The sequence below is a fragment of the Acartia tonsa genome, chromosome 1, assembly GCF_053477335.1.
Source record: "Acartia tonsa isolate MP-2025a chromosome 1, ASM5347733v1, whole genome shotgun sequence".
NCBI lineage: Eukaryota > Metazoa > Arthropoda > Copepoda > Calanoida > Acartiidae > Acartia > Acartia tonsa.
Genome location: NC_137260.1, coordinates 62392471 through 62413499, shown reverse-complemented (window position 1 = coordinate 62413499; position 21029 = coordinate 62392471). Strand labels below are relative to the sequence as shown.

General features: G+C 32.2%; 1 protein-coding gene across 1 annotated transcript in view; it reads left to right on the top strand.

Moving 5' to 3' along the window:
- Positions 1 to 9255, top strand: part of LOC145326023 (inactive dipeptidyl peptidase 10-like) — a 154082-nt gene extending 144827 nt beyond the window's left edge. Inside the window, exons 26-31 of the mRNA XM_080169120.1 lie at positions 659 to 761; positions 1048 to 1105; positions 5665 to 5729; positions 6132 to 6242; positions 6677 to 6712; positions 7188 to 9255. Of these exons, the coding sequence (XP_080025246.1) occupies positions 659 to 761; positions 1048 to 1105; positions 5665 to 5729; positions 6132 to 6242; positions 6677 to 6712; positions 7188 to 7310 (496 nt within the window). The 3' untranslated portion in view covers positions 7311 to 9255. The remainder of the gene's footprint in view (positions 1 to 658; positions 762 to 1047; positions 1106 to 5664; positions 5730 to 6131; positions 6243 to 6676; positions 6713 to 7187) is intronic.
- Positions 9256 to 21029: the final 11774 nt, after the last annotated feature.

The window sequence follows — 21029 nt, the reverse complement described above, 5'->3', positions numbered from 1 at the left end:
AGAACGTACAGGTCACCTTTGTAGTGGCTGCCAGTCCTGAGACCAAAAATTTTGGTTTGGGTAGAACCAAGCCCATTCGTTGCAGTCGATTGTCCTTGTCAAAAACAGGAAGTTTGTCGTTGGTGAACGCTTGTCTGGAAACTAAAAGTTGACCGTTGAGGTTTAATGTACAAATGTAAAAATCCTTGTCTGAGGGAAGTTGCAATTTAGAGTTCTGATTGCTGGGAGCTATTTGGCGACGTTCCTCTCCACCACTGATTTCATTACGGCGGCTACGGTTGTGTCCAGCACCTCCACCAGAACTGCGGTCACGAACACGCTCAGGGTGGCCTCCTTCTCCCACACCAGCACGCCCAAAACGCCGAGGCTGGAAATTCTCCTGGTCTCGTCTGTGCTCAGCAACTGAAATAAGAAGAGAGTGTTAATTTTTTTACAAAAGAAAAACACAACAATTTAAGAGGAAGAGAGTTAAGATTTAAAAAGTTTGACGAGACATTGTACAACAAGGTACTTAAAGGTAAACTACAAAGGTTAAGACAGGAAAATTATTTTTAAAATAAAAGAAAACAGTTTGTAGCAAAATTTATTTATGACTGATATTCATCCGTTCATTTAACATTGCAAATAATATTATATACTAATTATGAAATTATTTAAGGCATACAATAAACGCGCATAAATATATTGACACCCACAAGATCGCAGCTATTGGAACTGGGTATGGAGGATTTTTGGTTCTGTCTTTGCTGGCTAAGAAACAGGTAAAAGTTTTTTGATTATTTTAAATGATTGGAATACTTTTGTTGGACGTACCAGGAAGTGTGTCTTTTTTTTCCCTCTGTGTATACCGAAAGATCTCATAAACCGCTTTACCGATATGGTCCTTTGAGGTTTTATATTAACTCTTTGTTTCACTGTCTATATTATAAACTTTTCTACCATTTCTTTAAATATAAAGTGAGGGTAATTTTGAGTGTATAATAATGCATATATAGTCCATTGTCTTACCCCTTCAAGTAAGTTAAAATCATATAATACTAATTCCAGGGAGATATTATTCAGTGCGGAGTAGCTTCCTCTCCCCTGGTAAACTGGAAATATGCAGGTAGAGACATTTTGTTAATAAGCATTGCTACTTTAAGCATTTAAATGGCTCTCTCGTCACACAAAGTACATTGTTTAGCACCGGATAATAAGGGATGTAAGTTATTCTTTTTTTATTACTTTAGGTTAGGTTATATTTAGTACTGGGTATGGCATCGCAGGTACAGGCCTTGCGGGTTTAGGGCCGCTCTAGGGGTTCGGCATAGGAAAAATTGCTTATTTCAAAATTTAAGGGGGGGGGGGGCTCAGAGTTTAACAGTAACTTTGTGTGAAATTTATGTCTTTAGGTAACGATTATTTCTTATAGCAAAAGTAAATTGAAATTTTTAAAATTGAAAATGTTTATTAGTAAACTTTTTACGGAAATTTTTTTTTATATCAAACTTTACTGTTAAATGTTTTTTCGGAAAATGATCATTGATAAATTCATAAATAGATAACAAATTTTAATGAAGAAAAATTCAATCTTCAAATGCAATAACATCCTAAATAAAATAGACAGTAACTTGCAGGATGGTGGGGGACATTGAATTACACTAGTATCCAATATTTTATTTTCATCTTATTTGTTGACTCAAAAACATTGGGTAATTTTGATTGGTTGGTTAAAACTTAATTATTTTACTCTACAAAATTTGTCTATCATCATCAAAGTATATTAAATCATCGTTCATTGTCTTATCCCTTCAGATCCCTGCTAAGTATAACTTGTCAACAAATGCAAGAATTGTACATTTTACCCTTAAGCTGGAGAATTTCCAATAGTTTTTCAATAATTTTATTACCTGGATATTTTATGACTGGTCAATGGATATATAATACGTGGATAATAAGACAGAGCTAATTTTTTCGTCAGTTTAGATTGCTAATATATCATTTATTGGTCAGTAGGTTCATTATATTAGCCAGCCGGAAGTACCATTTAAGGTTCCAGGACAAACGCAGGAGTCCCAAACGTCGGAGTGGACAAACGCAGGAGTGGACAAACGAAGGAGTGTTAAAATATTAATTTATAAAGTATTTCTATACAGATTAGGTTAGGTTAAGATATAAGCCACCCGCACGGGTTAGGAATTTAAAAAAACCTATAAGATGGGCTAAAATAGGTTAGGTTAGGTTAAGTGTCCACTCCGACGTTTGTCCACTTCGACGTTTGGGACTCCTGCGTTTGTCGTAGGACCCCATTTAATTAGAGTATACGAAAATCTGGGGCAATATCCAAGTAATTATAAATCGATTAAATGGTCAGACATAAAACTTTCAAGGATTTTTATCAAAAGTAGAAAAATAAGAACATTTTTAAGGGAAATAATTGTTTTATGGTTAGATATAAAATCTAGTTTGATTAGGTATAATCCGTACGTTCGTCAAATTCGTTCTTATGTCCATATATAAAATAAGTTTAATAATTTTCATTTACTTAATTAGTGACACAGATTTTCATGATTAAACCAACTTCCTTTATTCAAAATAATAGTTTATTGTTCTTTTTAATCAAAGCTGCTTGAGACTTGCATTGTTGCACTATTTATGGACATTAATGTTCTTGTTTTATTTTAAACTATACTTATTTTTGAACCTTTAGTTATAAGAACTTATGAAAAAATTCATGGCCTTCTAAAAACTAGAATATTTAGGTCGATTTTATTGCATTGCATTATTGGATCTAAGTAAAAGTGATTTTTTTACGGGTTAACAAGAATCATAACTACTCTATAAAAAGGGTATTGACGTTCCGTTCCGTCAGACAAGATCGTTATTCATTATACCCAGATAGTATGTCCTTTTATGAAAACTTTTTTCCCTAAATTATTTTTAAGTAGCGAAGCTACTCCATAATTTACTTTGTATGTACGTCCGTCTGTCTAACTGTAAAATAATCAGGGAAATGTGAATTTATCTTAAGCTTTTCAAGATAGATATCTGAAATTGTGTTTGCTAAGAGTCCTTACAGCAATGAGCATCAAGTATATAATTTACTTGGTCCGTTGGTCTGTCAACCTTGCTACAAAAATATAATAATAAAAATGTAAAAGGTTTCGTGATTTTCAATTTCTAAAAAATTTATCTTCTATTCATCACTTCTGAACATCTGCTGTATAATTCACTTTTTCCGTTTGTCAATCCATGACTTTTTGTGCTTTGTTATTTATGGATGTTTTCATCCTTGAGATAATATTACTTTTACTGTTATATCCATTCAAATTGTTGTTACTATGTATTGCTGCGCCACTAATGGACATAATGTATCCTTATAATAAAGCAACACAATGTCAGTCTGTTTGTCTGTATGTTTGTACTGAAGGATCTTGGTATCCGCTGAACCGATCGGGTTCTCTTTTGCAGGGTTGCTACTCATAGGTCCCGGGAAGGTTTATAACTATTTAGGGGGAGGGTACCACCACCCTACCAAGATAAATCGCCCCTAAAAAATTTACAATCCCCACCAAAATAAATTTAAATTTTTAAAAAACTAAAATTGAAATCTAAATTGACAATATGGGTTATCAAATTCAACTCCCCATCCCCCTCTCAAGTGCTCCTCTAATATTATTGTATAACAACATAATGTATGAATTTAACAAAGTTATGTTGAAAGTTAATTTAAAGTTCTTATGTGGTCCAATATTTTTATGTCTGCTCGAGATTTCTTGGGATAGAGAAATAAGTAAATTATTTTCTCGTATTCATTCGAATCCGATGGTTAGGAACCGGTTCTCATCTATACGAAAAAACTATGTCTAGCATCGTATTATATCCAGCTTTCTACGAATATAAAAATGTACAATCATAAGATTAAAACCAGTTTTTTTAGCCGGTGCCTTCGGCACCACGGGCCTAAAAAAACAAGTTTTAATCTTATAATTGTACATTCTATATCCGCGGAAAGCCGTTTATAATACGATACGAGAAATAACTATTCCAGTATGGCTTCAAAACCGATTCTTAGCCATACTGAAAAATCATGTATAGCATCGTATTACATACAATTTTCCACAAATTATATAATACAAAACTGGGTTCACTCATTTTTTTTTCATTTTAAAATCTACCGACATTTGTCTAAAGATCCAACGTCATACGAAGGATGTTAAAAGGTACCCTGTTATACTTAATTGAATGCCTAACATGCCTAAGGGGGGAATGTAGAGACTTCTTGACTTCTGGAGAAAAGTCTTGATTTCCTCAGGGAGCAAGGGGATATTGGACTGTAAATTTAACTGGTACCCAAAGTTTATAAACATGTTGGTGCAAAAATATAATATACAACAATGAACTAAATCTAGAGAAGGGTTAGTTTTGTTATTATAATTGGGAGAGTACATTTATTTATCTCCATTGTCTTATCCTTAATAACTTAGGGTGTTACTTTACATTTTATCCCTGAAAATCCAGCAAATCAGGACATTAGTTATAAACTAGGAAACACAGGGATTTAAAGGGATAAGACAATAAACAATAAATTCATGTAAACTTCTAATTATAATAAACAAAATTTCCCTTCTGTATTGGTGGAAAAGTTAGGTCAATACTAGCTTTTAAATCCAATCAAGATTTAATAAAATGAGAGGACTTTGTGTACCAGCATAAATTGCAGTCCAATTTCCCCTCCCTCCCCTCTGAGGAAACAAAAGTTTTAGTCTCTTAACAAATTATAAACTAACTTTTTTGTTATAATTTATTGTAGTAAGGCTATATTTTTTGCCCTCTGATTTTCTAACTAAAGTTAATATTGTAAGAATGTAATTTATAGGGGTAAAGTATATTTACAAAAAAATTGTAGTGGGAGAAAGTCACTCAAATATCAGCCACGTGACGTCATAAAAATGAGGGATATGAGAGAAGAAGTGGGAATGAAAACCCCTAAAAAAGAGATGGATAAACCCCTAATTTTTATGACGACATGTTGCTGATTTTTGAGTGACTTTATCCCCCAACCAAAAATTTTATTAGTAAATAGATTTTTATCTATTTACAAATACATGCTAAAAAAATTAATCGAACTTTCCTAATTATTAACTGATTTTAAAGCGTAAAAAAATCTTAGGATCATGTTATAAACCAGCTATCTATAATACAAAGTAGCTTGATGTCTGTCCGTCCGTCTGTCCGTCCGTCTGTCCGTCTGAAGCTTAAGATCTTGGTAACCAGTGAACCGATCGGATTCTACTCTTCAGGGAAAATACCTGCTGGTCCTGTGGTGGTTTTAGGCTATTTTTTTCGGGGGTGGGACACCCCCAACACCCCAAAAACAAAAATCCCCCCATTTTTTTTGTAGAAGATTTTCTTAGTCCTTCTTATTTTTATTTTTGTTTATTTTTTTTACGAGTTCCACCTTAACTTTTTTATCATCTCTTGGGGCAAAGCTCTTAGAGGCTAGGGGCGAAGCCGCTAGTTTTACATAATATAATAATATCTTAAATAAAATAGCGTACATTATTTTAAGTTAGATTTGAAAAAAATAATATATAAAGTATACAGAGCATAAAAAGCTACTTGAACTATCAATACTAAGTTATCGACTAAGTGTAGCTACTCCATAATTCCTATCTCATTTAGATGTTTTTACTGGAGAGAAGTATCTTGGAAGCCCAAACGATCCCGACAATTTTATCAAATATCAGGTAAGAACTCATTAATTACGAAGGAGGTTTCCTAATTGTAGAAATGATCTGCTTTAACATATTAGAAATTTTGGTTATTACAAACTTTATTGGTTGCGTAGCTGCTCTATAACTCACTTTGTCCGTCCGTCTGCCTATGCGGATGAAGAAAAACGTGAATTTCTAATTATGTTAAAATTTTATAAGCATCCAGTCTTTATAATGTCTGTCCGTCAGTCTGTCGGTAATGCTATGAGAATCATTTTATTTTCATGGGTAACGTGATTTTTTTTGCTTTTACTTAAGATATACAACTGCTATTTTTATTGATGTTTCTTATGAAATATATGAATCCACTTTATACGTTGATTTTGTCTGTCTTTTCTACTATACTACTATCAGAAATGTCAATTATTATTTTAGAATACAAATCTGGTAGATGTAGCGAAGTATATAAAGAGTAACTCTCTAAAAGTAATCCATGGAACCAAAGATAGAATTGTTTCTCTGGATAGCTCCATGGTTCTTGCTAAGGTAAAGAAATCTTTTATTTATTGTGCAGATTTTTATTAAATTTTTATGTAGTTTTACTAAAAGCCACAGCAACTTACTATATCTGTTTAGTAGATAATATTATTAGTATATTACTGGAGGAGGAGGATATTTGACTGTAAATTAAACTCGTATCCAAAGTTTCTTTTTCGTCGACTCAAAAAATTTGGGTACTTTCATTTTAATTTTTTTTCAACCAATAATTATAATCTGCATAAGTGGTAATTTTTTATTAGTATTAGGTATGTATATCAATTTATCTTCCTTATTCTTATTCCTTAAGATTCCTTGCTGAAAACTACTTAAGACGAAAATTACTAATTTTTCCCAATAAAATCTTTGATGGTTAAGTTATTAATAAATCACTTATTGATGTTGTCAGCCTTGTTAATATTTGAAAATTAAATATATTTTAGGCGCTTGCTGTGAATCAAATATTGTTTAGTCAACAGGTAATAATTTCTTTGTAAAAAAATCATGATCCTTAAATTTGATGGTTTCCCTGAAAGTGGCGGTTGAACAATTAAAGGCCCCTAATTTAAAAAAGAATAAAAATAATGGAGTTTTTTTCGTTTGTTTGTTTATTTCTTTGGTTTCAGAAGTAATGTGAAATGAAAATATCATAGTAATACATTTAAATATTTCTTATTTACATTAGTTAATGTCACCTAGACTTTAGTAAAGAGTTTGACATCTATTTTGCATCATTTACAAAAAAGATTATGATATCATACTGTAAATTTAACCGTTCTCCAATTATTTGGTTTAAAACTTTGATCACTTATTAAATTTTAGATTGTGTTGTAAATGTACATTCACGTAGTCCAAAATATCCATCTAATAATTATACATTAAAGGGTTTATCTTGTGTATCACCATTGGGGGTGTACATCATTTTAACATTCCGTAAAATCTCTTTGATTTTAGATATATTCTGAGGAGGGCCACCTATTGCCCGGAGTACAGTACCATTACCTGGAGTCTATCCTGGAGTTTCTAAATGAATGCTACAGGATACATCAACCTACTCCAGAACCAGACTATGAGTGAGTACCACTACCTGGAGTCTATCCTGGAGTTTCTGAATGAATGCTACAGGATCCATCAGCCTACTCCAGAACCAGACTATGAGTGAGTACCACTACCTGGAGTCTATCCTGGAGTTTCTGAATGAGTGCTACAGGATGCATCAACCTACTCCAGAATCTGACTATGAGTGAGTACCACTACCTGGAGTCTTTCCTGGAGTTTCTGAATGAGTGCTACAGGATACATCAACCTACTTGAGAACCTGAACATGAGTAAACATTTATACAGTGATCTTGAGGATTTAAATTATTTTTAAATTATTGGTTGAAAAGTTTGAACAGTGCTATTTTGTACCAACCAATCAAAAGTACCCAAAGTTTATAAGCCAACTAATGAGAAAGCATGCTTAAAAAATTTGGGTACCAAAGGAATTAACAGTCCAATGTCCAAGATAAAGTGTGAAATAATCAAAGATAGAAAAATTATAAAACAAAAGCAAATTTGCTTTAAAACCTCATGAGATATACAAAAAGACACAAGAATGAGGGAAATTAAACCATATAGAATATTATTTGATATTATTATAGCCACCACAAAGACTATAAAGGTGACAAAGTTTTTTTTTTATTATAAAAGTAACTAATATGTTATAAAACAGGACAACTTTCATGTTTTATATCTTTAATTCTATTTCAACCATGTTTTTCTATGTTTGAAGTTAGATAAGATTGAACTAATACATAATTTTGAATTGCATAACCCTTAATTTAATGTGTTGAGTATATAAATCAAAGTCCCTTTTAATAATTTAAAAGTATACATCTAAATATTAATTTCGAAATTCATATATTTTCAAGCAAAATAGAAATTTTTTATAATATTTTTTCTTTATAATTAAACACATAGTTTTTTTGATTTCATCATTTTTTGCATAAAAATAAGTATGACTATTTTTGTAAATATGTGAAGAAAAACTTATTAACGACAACGATTATATGCAAAGCTTTGGGCCAAAAATACAAAAAAATATTGACAATTGATATTTTTGATCTCTCAAATATCTGTGATATCCAAATAATGTATAAAAGATATTGTAAATGAATTAAACTGAATTTTAAATCATAATTACTTTATTTAGAAAGTAGAATTTGTAGTTTTAAGTGTTGATATTATTTTCTTTTGGAAAGTTGATCATTAACTCATCTATTCTAGGATTAGAGTGTGTACGTCCGTCTGTCCGTCAATCAACAAAAGTATAAATTGCTATCTGGAATCATAAACCACAGTTAAAACTTCCATTTATAACTAAGAATTTTTTTATGAAAAGTACAATTTGATTTAATAAACCAATTATTATGAAAGCATCATCAGACAGTGAAACATGTTACAGCAATGTAAAAAAGTAATGATTTTCAGACCACGTTATAAAGTTTTACTTTAGCAATATAAGATTCTAGCGGATTACTTGAATTGAATTAAATTCAAACTTTAAAAAATAAACAATTATAAAATAACTGTCTTCAATAAAAATATACACAAAAACAATTTTAAAATTTTTGCTTTAAAAATTAAGAAACCGTATGGCAATTCGTATGCTTTTAAATTATCGTAAATATTTAAATGCTTTTGTATCTAATAGTTTTAGGAATCGCTATTTCTAAAAATTTATAATATAAAATAAGAGACAATTGTTTTTTTTTTGTGTCTATCTTTGTTTTACATAAGCAGAGAGGGGAAGATAATGGCAGATAATTTAATCTACAACCTTTTATCCTCCTAATATTTATAACCAATTTTTAAAAAGGGTTGATGCTTAATTTATCCTCATTTTTTATCCCTGCGTTTAAAGAGAGGGGCGATGTGTCTTTCAATGAAAATTGTAAATACAATATAAATAATTATTTCTTTATGTAGATTAGATGTAAATATATTGGAAAAAAAGACAAATAAATTTTATGATATTAAATCTGTTCTTTGAATAAACAAGTATGACAACAACCGTAAAGACGAAGCTCACTGTATCAGACGGTCAGACCAATGTTAGAATAACAACGCATTTAGTATTTTATAATGTACGAACAAAAATTTTATTTAAATATAAATATACTAGCGGCTACGCATCCTAGAGGCCTCTAGTGGCATTTTAGATATTTTTTTATATTTAAACCTTTCCGGGACCTATGAGAAGCTACCCTGTTAAGGAGAACCCGATCGGTAAAGCGGTTAGCGAGATCCTTCGGTACAGACAAACAGACAGACATCCTGTCACTTTATTATATGGATAATAATGTTATTTAAATATGGACTGACCACAAATGTAAAAAAGTATCTTTAAAATAACTTTATGTAAAAAAATTAGTTAAATAATTAAAAGGGAAATGATACTATTTACCATGAAGGGCAAGGACTAAATTATTATGTCACCCTCCCATTAACCTTTAAATTTATTATGCCAGAGAAAAAGGGATAGGTTGATGATACAAAATTATTCATTGAAAACAATGTTTTTATCCCTGTGGGAGGCTAACAATTCCATGGGGCCTTAAAGCAATATTAGAAAGAAAATTTGGGGGATAATTTTTTTTTGGGGGGGGGGGATAATATATCTGTTTAGGGCGGAGATAACTGAAATCAAAATAGTTATAAACTTTCTCTTGGTCTATAAGAAACCTCACTGTAAAGGTGGACCATATCGGTTCACCGGTTACCTATTTCCATCGGTATCCCCAAACAGACAAGCAGATATACATATATCCTGTTACTTTGTTACCAATCTCATTGTCCATGTAAATGTCAAGTTTTTATGAGTTAGGTCAGGCAATCGTTTATGATATAGTTTCCGCTACTCCCATCTAATTGCCTAGTCGAAAACTATGTTGAACTAAATATACTCAGACTAAAAACCTTAATATGTATTTTAAACATCTTACTTTTTTTCACACATCATGATAAAAGCTTTTTGTTCGGCTTAAACTAAAAACCTTTATAAAACTTTCTAAAACCCGTGAGAAAGGGAAAAATCAGGATTTGAAGTTTTGTTTAATATCAAAAATTAATGTCTCTTATCTTATAAAAAAAAATTGAAATTAATAGTACCCAAAAGTTTTAAAAGCGCAAGGCTTAAAACATTGGGTATTTTATTTTTTCTTGAATTGTCGGTTTAACTAGAAGTGTTCAAACATCATCATTGTGGATGTAATAGTTATTTCTCGCATCGTGTTATAAACAGCTTTCCGCGGATATAAAATGTACAATTATAAGATTAAAACCAGTTTTTTTTAGCAAGAAAAAGAAACATTTGAAAAATACAAAAGATGAATTTAATGGTTATCATACATTGTAACAGATAAAATCATACAATCATTTTAAATCATAAAATCATAAAGAACTTGAGAAGCACATGTAGAGAGGGGGAGTCGACCCTCTATTTTCACTTTAATTTTAGAAAAAAAAAGTTTATTGCAAGTGACGATTTATCTTGGGAGACATACAGACACATAGACATCCAGTTAATTTTATATTGTTACTTTAAAAAGTCTTAAAAGCAACGTTATAATTTTGAATTATAATAGAAGTCTATGTTGCAATAAAAAAATATTTACTATATATACAAATTACTAGCAGCTACGCCTCTAGAGGCCTTTACTTGAGAAGGAGGGAATTGAATAACCCAATTTCTTAATTTAGATTTTAAAAGAAAAAGTAAAAAAACATTTTTTTGGAGGTTCAATTTTTTTGTGGTGGTGTGCCCTCCCCCAATTTTTAATTTAAGTTAAAAAATTTATATTGAACATTTTTTTTTGGAGGGGGGAATTTTTCGGAGGGTGGTAGTACCCTCCCCCAAAATAGTTATAAACCTTTCCGCGACCTATGAGAAGCTACCCTGTTCAGCGGTTAGCGAAATCCTTCGTTACAAACAAACAAACAATAAACAAACAAACAGACGGTCATCATTATACTTTGAATTGTAGATTTGTTGACTTGGTAGAACACTAATTGACTAATGGTTTATGCATGGTTTAACAGCTTTCTGTTTATAGCAAAGTATTTATATATACTCTACACTGAACTGAACATCCTAGCCCATTAATTCTAGAGAATTTATAATATCATAAGGATATTTTAAAGTATTATATTAAAATATAAATAATAAAATTATATAGTTTTGTTTGCCCGGGCCTCCTGTTTTTCAGGGCCAACAAAACTGGTTTTAATTTAATATTCTAATTTTAAGTTTAAGTTTTTACTAAAATCCTGTATATTTTTACCTGTACCTAATTTCTGCGGGTTATATACCTAAGGGGCTACCCTTTACCCAATATAACCTAACCTTTATGTAATAAACAAACAAACAAAAACAAACCACTTCTTTTATTTAAAAAAAATATAGAAGGTTTCTGCAACACCAAAAAGCACAAAAAGAAAATTGCATAGTTTTAAAGCAACAATAGCAAAAATTACTTAAAAAGCTATTACACCCTTAAATCCTTCATGGATTTGTTGGATGTTTTAAATATTTATAGTACTGTTCATTAAATCCCTGTGAAACTCTGAGCTTTGTACTGCACAAAAGGTCATTTTAAGCTCATCACTCATCCACCTTTTACATAACATAACACATTAGGTTACAACATAAAACTGTAAACAAATGCTTACAAAGGAAAATTTATAATCCTATGTACAAAAGTAGTTGGATGTGTGTGTATGTTTGTCTGTAAAGCAAGATTAAAAATTCATTGTTCCATTGGGGCGTAGGTTATGTGTATTGGAATCCAAAGTTTTATAGACAAACTCTTCTTCCGTTAGTTTTAAAACTTTGGGGACTTTTTATTAGATTGAACAAACTAGTAGTGTTCAATTTTTTATGTAATTTTAATCTACAGAATTGGTGAATTAGTGTACTTCAATTTATAGAAAATTGTTTATCCCTTAAACATAGACATCCAAGGGAGGTGGTAAAGAGGTATTTAACCACCTCAAACATTAAAAACCTCATTTTACCCCCTCTCAAAATTAAAAGTTTCAAAAGTTTCTGCCTTAAGATTCCTAACTTTAAAAAAACTTTAACGATAATTGCTAATTTTCTGAAACAAATTTGGTTGCTTTGAACATCCACCCGATGCTATTTATGAGGTGATCTAGGGAGCTATTTATATCTTAGAAGAAAGGGACACACAAAGTAAGCTTCATTCAAAGTACAAATATTAAGGAAGCAGATAGTGGACAAAATAATGCCATTTCTCGCGGTCGTAGCGGTCATGCATCATGTTGGAAGGGTGACTCAAATGTCAGATCCCAGATTTCGCGATTTGAGGAAAAAAATAACTTTATATTATAGCGAATTATATAATCTTGCAAGCATCGCTTTTATCTTATGGAGAAAATAGTAAATCAAATAGCGAAAACTGAGATCTGAAATTTTCGTCACCCTTCTAACATGACGCATGACGCCGTAAGACCGAGAGAAATGACAATATTTGAGGAAGTATTTTGGAAGAAAGCTGAGGAGGGGATGTAGTCGATTATCCACTTTCCATTTTAAAAAAATCATTTAATGGGTACCCTCACTTTAAATAGCCACAAACTTTCCTTGGACATATGAGTAGCTTCACTGTAAAGAAGAACTATAGCGCTTCAGTGATCAGCGAGATTCTACGCTAAACACAGACAGATAGACATCCTGTTACTTTTATTTAATGATTTATTCTATACAATTTGATTTAAAGCAGTAATTGTAGGATAAAATACAATTTGTTTTGATTATTCTGTTTTGATTAAAATGTTATATAAGAATAAAAAATATAAAATACTATGGATGCTAAATCTATATGTATCCCCAATGATAAAAAGCAAAATTTACCCTACTGTAGATTAAATTTCTTAATTTAAAACTACAAGTAAAAAAACAAATCCAATCGTTTTGGGTCCAAAAATAATATAAAATGGTTATAAAACTTTGGGTACCTGTGTAATTTATAGTCCGATGACCCCTCCCTTAAAAAGAATACCTAAGAAGTTAATTAATCAAATATACATTTCCTATTGCATATATGCTGGTCATTCTAAATAATAATAACACAATAATCTACTTTCCCTCAGGGAAGGTGGTGACATTGGACTGGAAGTTATACTTGTACCCAAAGTTAAATAAACACATTATCTTATTTGTTAACTTAAAAATGATGATATTACATAATGAATGGTTTTATACATGTAGTTTCAAAACTATTAAACCGAAATTTTTAATCTTAAGAATTTTGTTTACCATAATTTGGGATGTACATAATTTTTATTTATTTTTTATTGTCTCATGCCTTAAAGATTCTGACTTTCTCAAGATAATTATTCAACAACAATGCTGTCTCAACCATGACACTTTGGTTGAGCTTGACTTCCGAATCAGCGGGAAGTTCACGAGATCAGTTGGCGAACATACAAACCCCCAATACCAGGAACCATCAAGTTTCAACAGCAGGTTTGAATATAGATTTATTGATGAAATTATTTCAAAGACCTGAAATTACAAGATCAATTAATAAACAGAATAAAATATTATTCGTTATCTTAAAACTTTGAGCACTAAAAAAAATCTTTTTCTTTTCTTATGGTTAAAGAATCTTTGGAAACTTTGGCTTTAAAGGAAAATTATTTGGTTTAATAAATCATTGTTAAATGCAACAATAAGGCACATAAAAATTACTAAAACATATATTAATCATAATTAAGTTTCATGCTTAGCTGGCTAAAGCCTTTTTAAAACTATATATAATCGTCCTATACACCATACTTCTTAATCAAATTAACAAATTCTACCTGAAGCTCTTATGGTTTCAAATCCCTGATATACTAGGGTCGTTCACACTCAATGAGACCAATGATAGGCCCAATTTTGTTCTCCGAAATCTTCACACTCTCATATCTCATTCAAAAGTGGAAAACGTGGGCGCATATAAACAATCCATGCTGCGTCACTTTATGAAGGGAAAGTCAAAAAAGACGACATTTGCGCTTAGTTTTAGGATTAATGATAAGGAATTAATTTTGCACTTGACAAACACAAAGCTTCCTCGAAAAGAGGTTAAGACACACCCCCCGTTTGAAAGTCAAATTAACTTCCTTAACGAGATTCAAGGTTTTTTTTTTGCGCTGAGCACTAGCAACATTTCTCACTAAACTCAACTCACCATAATCACATGAGAATGGCCACATCCCGAAAACGTGACAATTTTGCTCCTAACTAAATGAAACCCCGTGAAATGCATACACAATATTATACTCCTCACTAGGACTCATAATACCTCACATTTTAGGATAGAAGGATGGGGATTGGTTTGTACCATACAACATTCCATGCACATGACAATCACAAGATCACATACACAAATCCTAAAATGGATAATCCTATTAATCATGATGTTGTAAATATAACAACTTATACTAAATAATAATCATTTCATAATCAATAGGCAATAAATCATTATTAATAAATCAATAAGTACCTACGAAATCAGGTCGAAATGTAAACAATAATGGTAAAATAAAACGAAATAAATCTTAGACAAGAAAATTAAGATTTATAGGTACTTAAAACTAAATTTGTTAAGCATCAAAAAGAGTAGTAAGAAAAAAAATGTTTCAAAATCCTTGGGCAGAAAGTTTTTCAAACTTAATGAATAAGAACTGTAATATCTTAATCAACAATAAAACTTTTTAATACTTAACGAATAGCAAAATAATAATATCTTCGTTAGAATTTTCATCGGAATTATAAAAAAAACCAATTTTTCTTTGTAAAAAATGTGAGACTTTAAATATGAATTTTCAATCATTCCTTGATCTGAATAAAAATGTTTTACTTGATTGAAATTCATATATAATTTTAAAAAATCTGCTAAAAAATACTTGATTTTTTTTCTTAGAATAAATATCGAATCACGCAACCTCGACACATTTATTCCTTTTTGTTAAACTTTTCAGGTAAGTTTTAAAATGAATTGTACTTTTGAAAAGAAATTAAACTCAATAAAATTAAATTTGAGCAAATGAAATAGAAGAATATTTAATCGCATTTCATTTGATTCTTATTTTAGGCATAAAAATAGGCATATGAAAAATGTGGCTTTTTACTAAAAAAAACTCAATTTCCATAAAATAAGAATCAATTATTAATCATAATTTTTAATAACCGCTTTTATTTTAATATCTGCGATAAAAATGAAGGAAAGGTTAATTTAAAATATGCATAGTTTATCTTAAATTAATTCTGCGATATTCATATAAATAATAATCAATATTTTAATAATATCATACATCGTGCTCATTGTTATAAATGCTTATCTCATAGAAAATAGAGTTTACATTTTTAAACATGAACGAAAATATATGTACCTAGGAAATAATTGCTATAAAATACTTTCTCAAGGTTTAAAATTGCCTTGTCCGAAATCGCTAGGTACATATATTACTACGAATCTCTGCTCTCGGAATGAAGAAAAAATCTTTACGCGTGGATTATTAGGAATCCTTGCCTCCGGAGTGAAAGAAAAAACTTTATTTGCTTACAAATTAAAACAAATATCTTGATTTTTTGCGATAATCTTTTTAAATAATAATAAGGAATATTTTAAACATTATCATAATAATTTTACATGTTGTGTTCTTTACTTTAATGCATTATCTCATACGAGAATCTGAGAAATAACATTTTTTTAAGCAAACGTGAACCATGAAAAAAATACTTTTCGAGGTATTTTAAAATCTGCAAAAATCATTTGGTAGTTAACACCGGACTTTTGCTTTTCAAAATCATACTTAAGAAACAAAATCTTTTAAAATCTGCTTTAAAAGTCTAAACAATTTTGTAGAATTTTTGTGCTTAAATATGAACAATAAAATTAGTTGAATAATGAATACTTATTCTTTGCAGAACCTTTTTAGGTTCCCTTCACAAGCTTAATATATAACTTGTAATATTTTTTCTTTAAAGATCATTTTCACATAAATAGTTTATGTTGTAGATTAGATATGTGTGGTTTGAAATTTTTCAATGACTTCCTGGCGGCAACACCCGCCATATTTCCACCCGCCATTTGCAGGCCTCTTACCCTGTGTCGGGCGGCAAGGTTGGCAGCAGCCAAGTCGATTCTTGATTCATGACAGCACCAGGGCAAGTAATAAAAGTGTGACTGTCATAAAATTTAGAATCATCTACCGGCTTTTGTCCGGCCGGAACCGAAACTCCCGTCGGCTCTTGTCCGGCCAGAACTGAATTTCTTATTGGCTCTTGCCCAGCTGGAACCGAAACTCCCGTCGGCTCTTGTCCAGCTGGAACCAAAACTCTGATCGGCTCTTGTCCAGCCGGAACCGAAACTCCCGTCGGCTCTTGTCCGGCTGGAACCGAATCATTCAGCGGCTCAATACCCGCCGAAACAATATTCTCAACGGCTACAGTATCGTTACCAATATCATCAGGAATAACTGCAGCACAACTAACATCATTATCAATAGCAGCTACGGCAGACCCAACCGGCTCATTATCAACAGCTACGGCAGTACCAACCGGCTCATTATCAACAGCTACGGCAGTACCAACCGGCTCATTATCAACAGCTACGGCAGTACCAACCGGCTCATTATCAACAGCTACGGCAGTACCAACCGGCTCATTATCAACAGCTACGGCAGTACCAACCGGTTCATTATCCACCGCTACGGCAGCTTTATATGCAGATTTCTGCTGACCAGCTCCATAGTCAGCACTTGTACAGATAAAACCACTACCAAAAATGGTTCGCCACAACATAGACTGGCCCACTTTCTGGTAGGTTGATGGAAACACGTCAGGATGTGTATTTCCAATGATGATATCTAAGCCTCCACTAATATATGTAAATCTTTCTGGCGGCATCTTAAATATTTTGGCGGCGGTTTCCGGATGGACCGAGCGCATCTCGTTGCCACCTCCGAGGTTAGGCATAACAGCTGCCTCAAATTCTCTCAAGTTACCATCCCTGTCCTTCAGATAGAACACCACATTGCGGCAGGATGATTCACTACCGTCAGCAACAGAAATGTTTGTATATCTGCCGGTAGATTTCAGCTTCAACTTGTGGGACATCTTCTCAGATATAAGTGGTAGACTCGCACCAGAATCAAACATGACGGCGGCATGGCCGGCGCCGCCGCCAGGTGCTACAACTGGAACTATTTGCAGCAAGAAGGTACATGTGCTAGGCGCAGAACTTGATTTGTAGACTGTATTCACACTAGCACTAGCCTCATGCAACATACGACTATGATAACCGTCGCAATTATTGGTGCCACAAACACCAAGCTTATCCGATTTATTACAATTGTCAGCAGCATGACCCTCACACAGGCAGAGTTCACACAATTTATTCTGCTGGACAACTTTTTTTCGGTCAACAACATCCATCTTCTTAAATGTGGGACAACGGAAAATAGGATGTTTATCCTCGCAACTTTTAATAGGACATGCACTATTCCACTTGGAAGTTTTGTCCTTTCCAGCCCATCCATTCTCATTGTCACTGCGGCCAGACACTTGCGCGGCGGCAGCTCTGTCACGATTTCTCTTGCCGGCGCTAGTGTCATAGGACATATCACCGGCCAACATGGCACCCCTGGTCCTCTCCAGCAGTTCTACAATCTTCTGGATGTTTGGTTGGTTCATGCTACCTAGCTCCATCATAATTTTGTCCCTCAAATTTTCAGGGCACTTGTCTTTAAAAATATGAATAAGAGTTAGGTGATTGTAATCCTTAGCTGCAGAACCTACGATGGTTTCTACCTCCTGCATCATGCTCTTGAAGGTAGCAATTGCGCTAACCACGTCCACAGGTTTATCCACAGGTTTCATCTTGTTCAACTTAGTTAAAATCCTCATGAACCGGCGAGTGTTTGATAAAAACATCTGATCAAGAAACGCCCATTGTTCATTATGATCTCTAATCGCTGACACTTGCTTGCGTAGTTCCGGGTTGGTTATCACCTTCTCCATACACAACATCAGACTTAACCTCTGGTCAGCAAATCCATAACCAGAGCATAGATCCTTAAAGACCTGTTTAAAGTTTGGGTAATCCGTGTCAGTACCGTCGAACGACGGCAACAAACTGTTGTCCCAGCGCCCATACTGCGGGTTGGAACTCCGAATATCCACGGCAGACATACTTCTGGAGAGAATGGCAGGTGTCCCACTCTCATCCAAATTAGATGAACGACGTTCCATCTCTCTAAGCCTTCGGTACATATCACGTACTTCTTGGCGCAACTCCATGGAAATTTTAAGCACTCCCATGTCCATCTTCACCTTCTCAATGACGTCGAGGTTCCTGGCGACAGTGCTTGACCTCGCGTCGTCTGAATCATTGTCAAGCCAGTACAGAATTTTTGTACACTGCTCCAACGACGCATAAACTTTATCTGCAACAGTTTTCTGCTCACTAGCTTCATCCAAATCACGCTTGAACTCGCGCAGCTCACTAGTATCCACGGCAGGTTTTAGACTTTTTATTAGGTCAGATTGGTCCTTGACCTCACTAAAAATGTCACGAATTGATTTTAAATTCACATTTTCACATGAACTAAAACTTTGGCAGGCTTTTAGATTTTCATAAAACACTTTTATCTGTTCGTCAAACACCTCTAGCCTTTCATTGCCAATAGCGATAGCTCGCTCAATTTTCTGCTTTTTAGTGAGCACCATATTGATTCACTAGGTAATTATTTCACAGAAAAATTGTCAATGTTTTTTTTCATCAATACACTATATGCTATTGATTTATTGAAGAGTGCTAACGCCTATTCTTCAGATTCTTTGAAGAATGCTAATGCCTATTCTTCAGAACCATTTGAAATTCGCTTGTGCAGCTCCTTCAAACTCCATTCATTTGAAATTCGCTTGTGCAGCTCCATCAAACTTGAGGACTTTGAAATTGTCTCAACCATGACACTTTGGTTGAGCTTGACTTCCGAATCAGCGGGAAGTTCACGAGATCAGTTGGCGAACATACAAACCCCCAATACCAGGAACCATCAAGTTTCAACAGCAGGTTTGAATATAGATTTATTGATGAAATTATTTCAAAGACCTGAAATTACAAGATCAATTAATAAACAGAATAAAATATTATTCGTTATCTTAAAACTTTGAGCACTAAAAAAAATCTTTTTCTTTTCTTATGGTTAAAGAATCTTTGGAAACTTTGGCTTTAAAGGAAAATTATTTGGTTTAATAAATCATTGTTAAATGCAACAATAAGGCACATAAAAATTACTAAAACATATATTAATCATAATTAAGTTTCATGCTTAGCTGGCTAAAGCCTTTTTAAAACTATATATAATCGTCCTATACACCATACTTCTTAATCAAATTAACAAATTCTACCTGAAGCTCTTATGGTTTCAAATCCCTGATATACTAGGGTCGTTCACACTCAATGAGACCAATGATAGGCCCAATTTTGTTCTCCGAAATCTTCACACTCTCATATCTCATTCAAAAGTGGAAAACGTGGGCGCATATAAACAATCCATGCTGCGTCACTTTATGAAGGGAAAGTCAAAAAAGACGACATTTGCGCTTAGTTTTAGGATTAATGATAAGGAATTATTTTTGCACTTGACAAACACAAAGCTTCCTCGAAAAGAGGTTAAGACAAATGCTAACGTCCATTCCAAAGGTTAAGCTAAATATTTCATTAAAAGTACCCAAAGTGGTTAAGGCTACGTACAAAATAACTTAGTTATAAAACTTTACTAGTGTAATTTACAGTCCACTGTCTCTTCCCTCCCTGGCTATTATCATAAGGCCTCTGATTATCTCAGTTTTCTTTCTATTTGTGTATATGAGTAAAAGTCCTATAGAGTATAAAGTCATTTATATCATGGGTATAGGTATATATAATATATAAATAAAAGTCCTATAGAGTATAAATTTATTTATATCATGGGTATAGGGATATTTAATATATAAATAAAAGTCCTTTAGAGTATAAAGTCATTTATATCATGGGTATAGGTATATATAATATATAAATAAAAGTCCTATAGAGTATAAATTTATTTATATCATGGGTATAGGGATATTTAATATATAAATAAAAGTCCTATAGAGTATAAAGTCATTTATATCATGGGTATAGGTATATATAATATATAAATAAAAGTCCTATAGAGTATAAATTTATTTATATCATGGGTATAGGGATATTTGATATATAAATAAAAGTCCTATAGAGTATAAAGTCATTTATATCATGGGTATAGGTATATATAATATATAAATAAAAGTCCTATAGAGTATAAATTTATTTATATCATGGGTATAGGGATATTTAATATATAAATAAAAGTCCTATAGAGTATAAAGTCATTTATATCATGGGTATAGGTATATATAATATATGAATAAAAGTCCTATAGAGTATAAAGTCATTTATATCATGGGTGTAGGGATATTTAAAATATGAATAAAAGTCCTATAGAGTATAAAGTCATTTATATCATGGATATAGGGATATTTAATATATAAATAAAAGTCCTATAGAGTATAAAGTCATTTATATCATGGGTGTATGGATATTTAATATATGAATAAAAGTCCTATAGAGTATAAAGTCATTTATATCATGGTTATAGGGATATTTAATATATAAATAAAAGTCCTATAGAGTATAAAGTCATTTATATCATGGGTGTATGGATATTTAATAT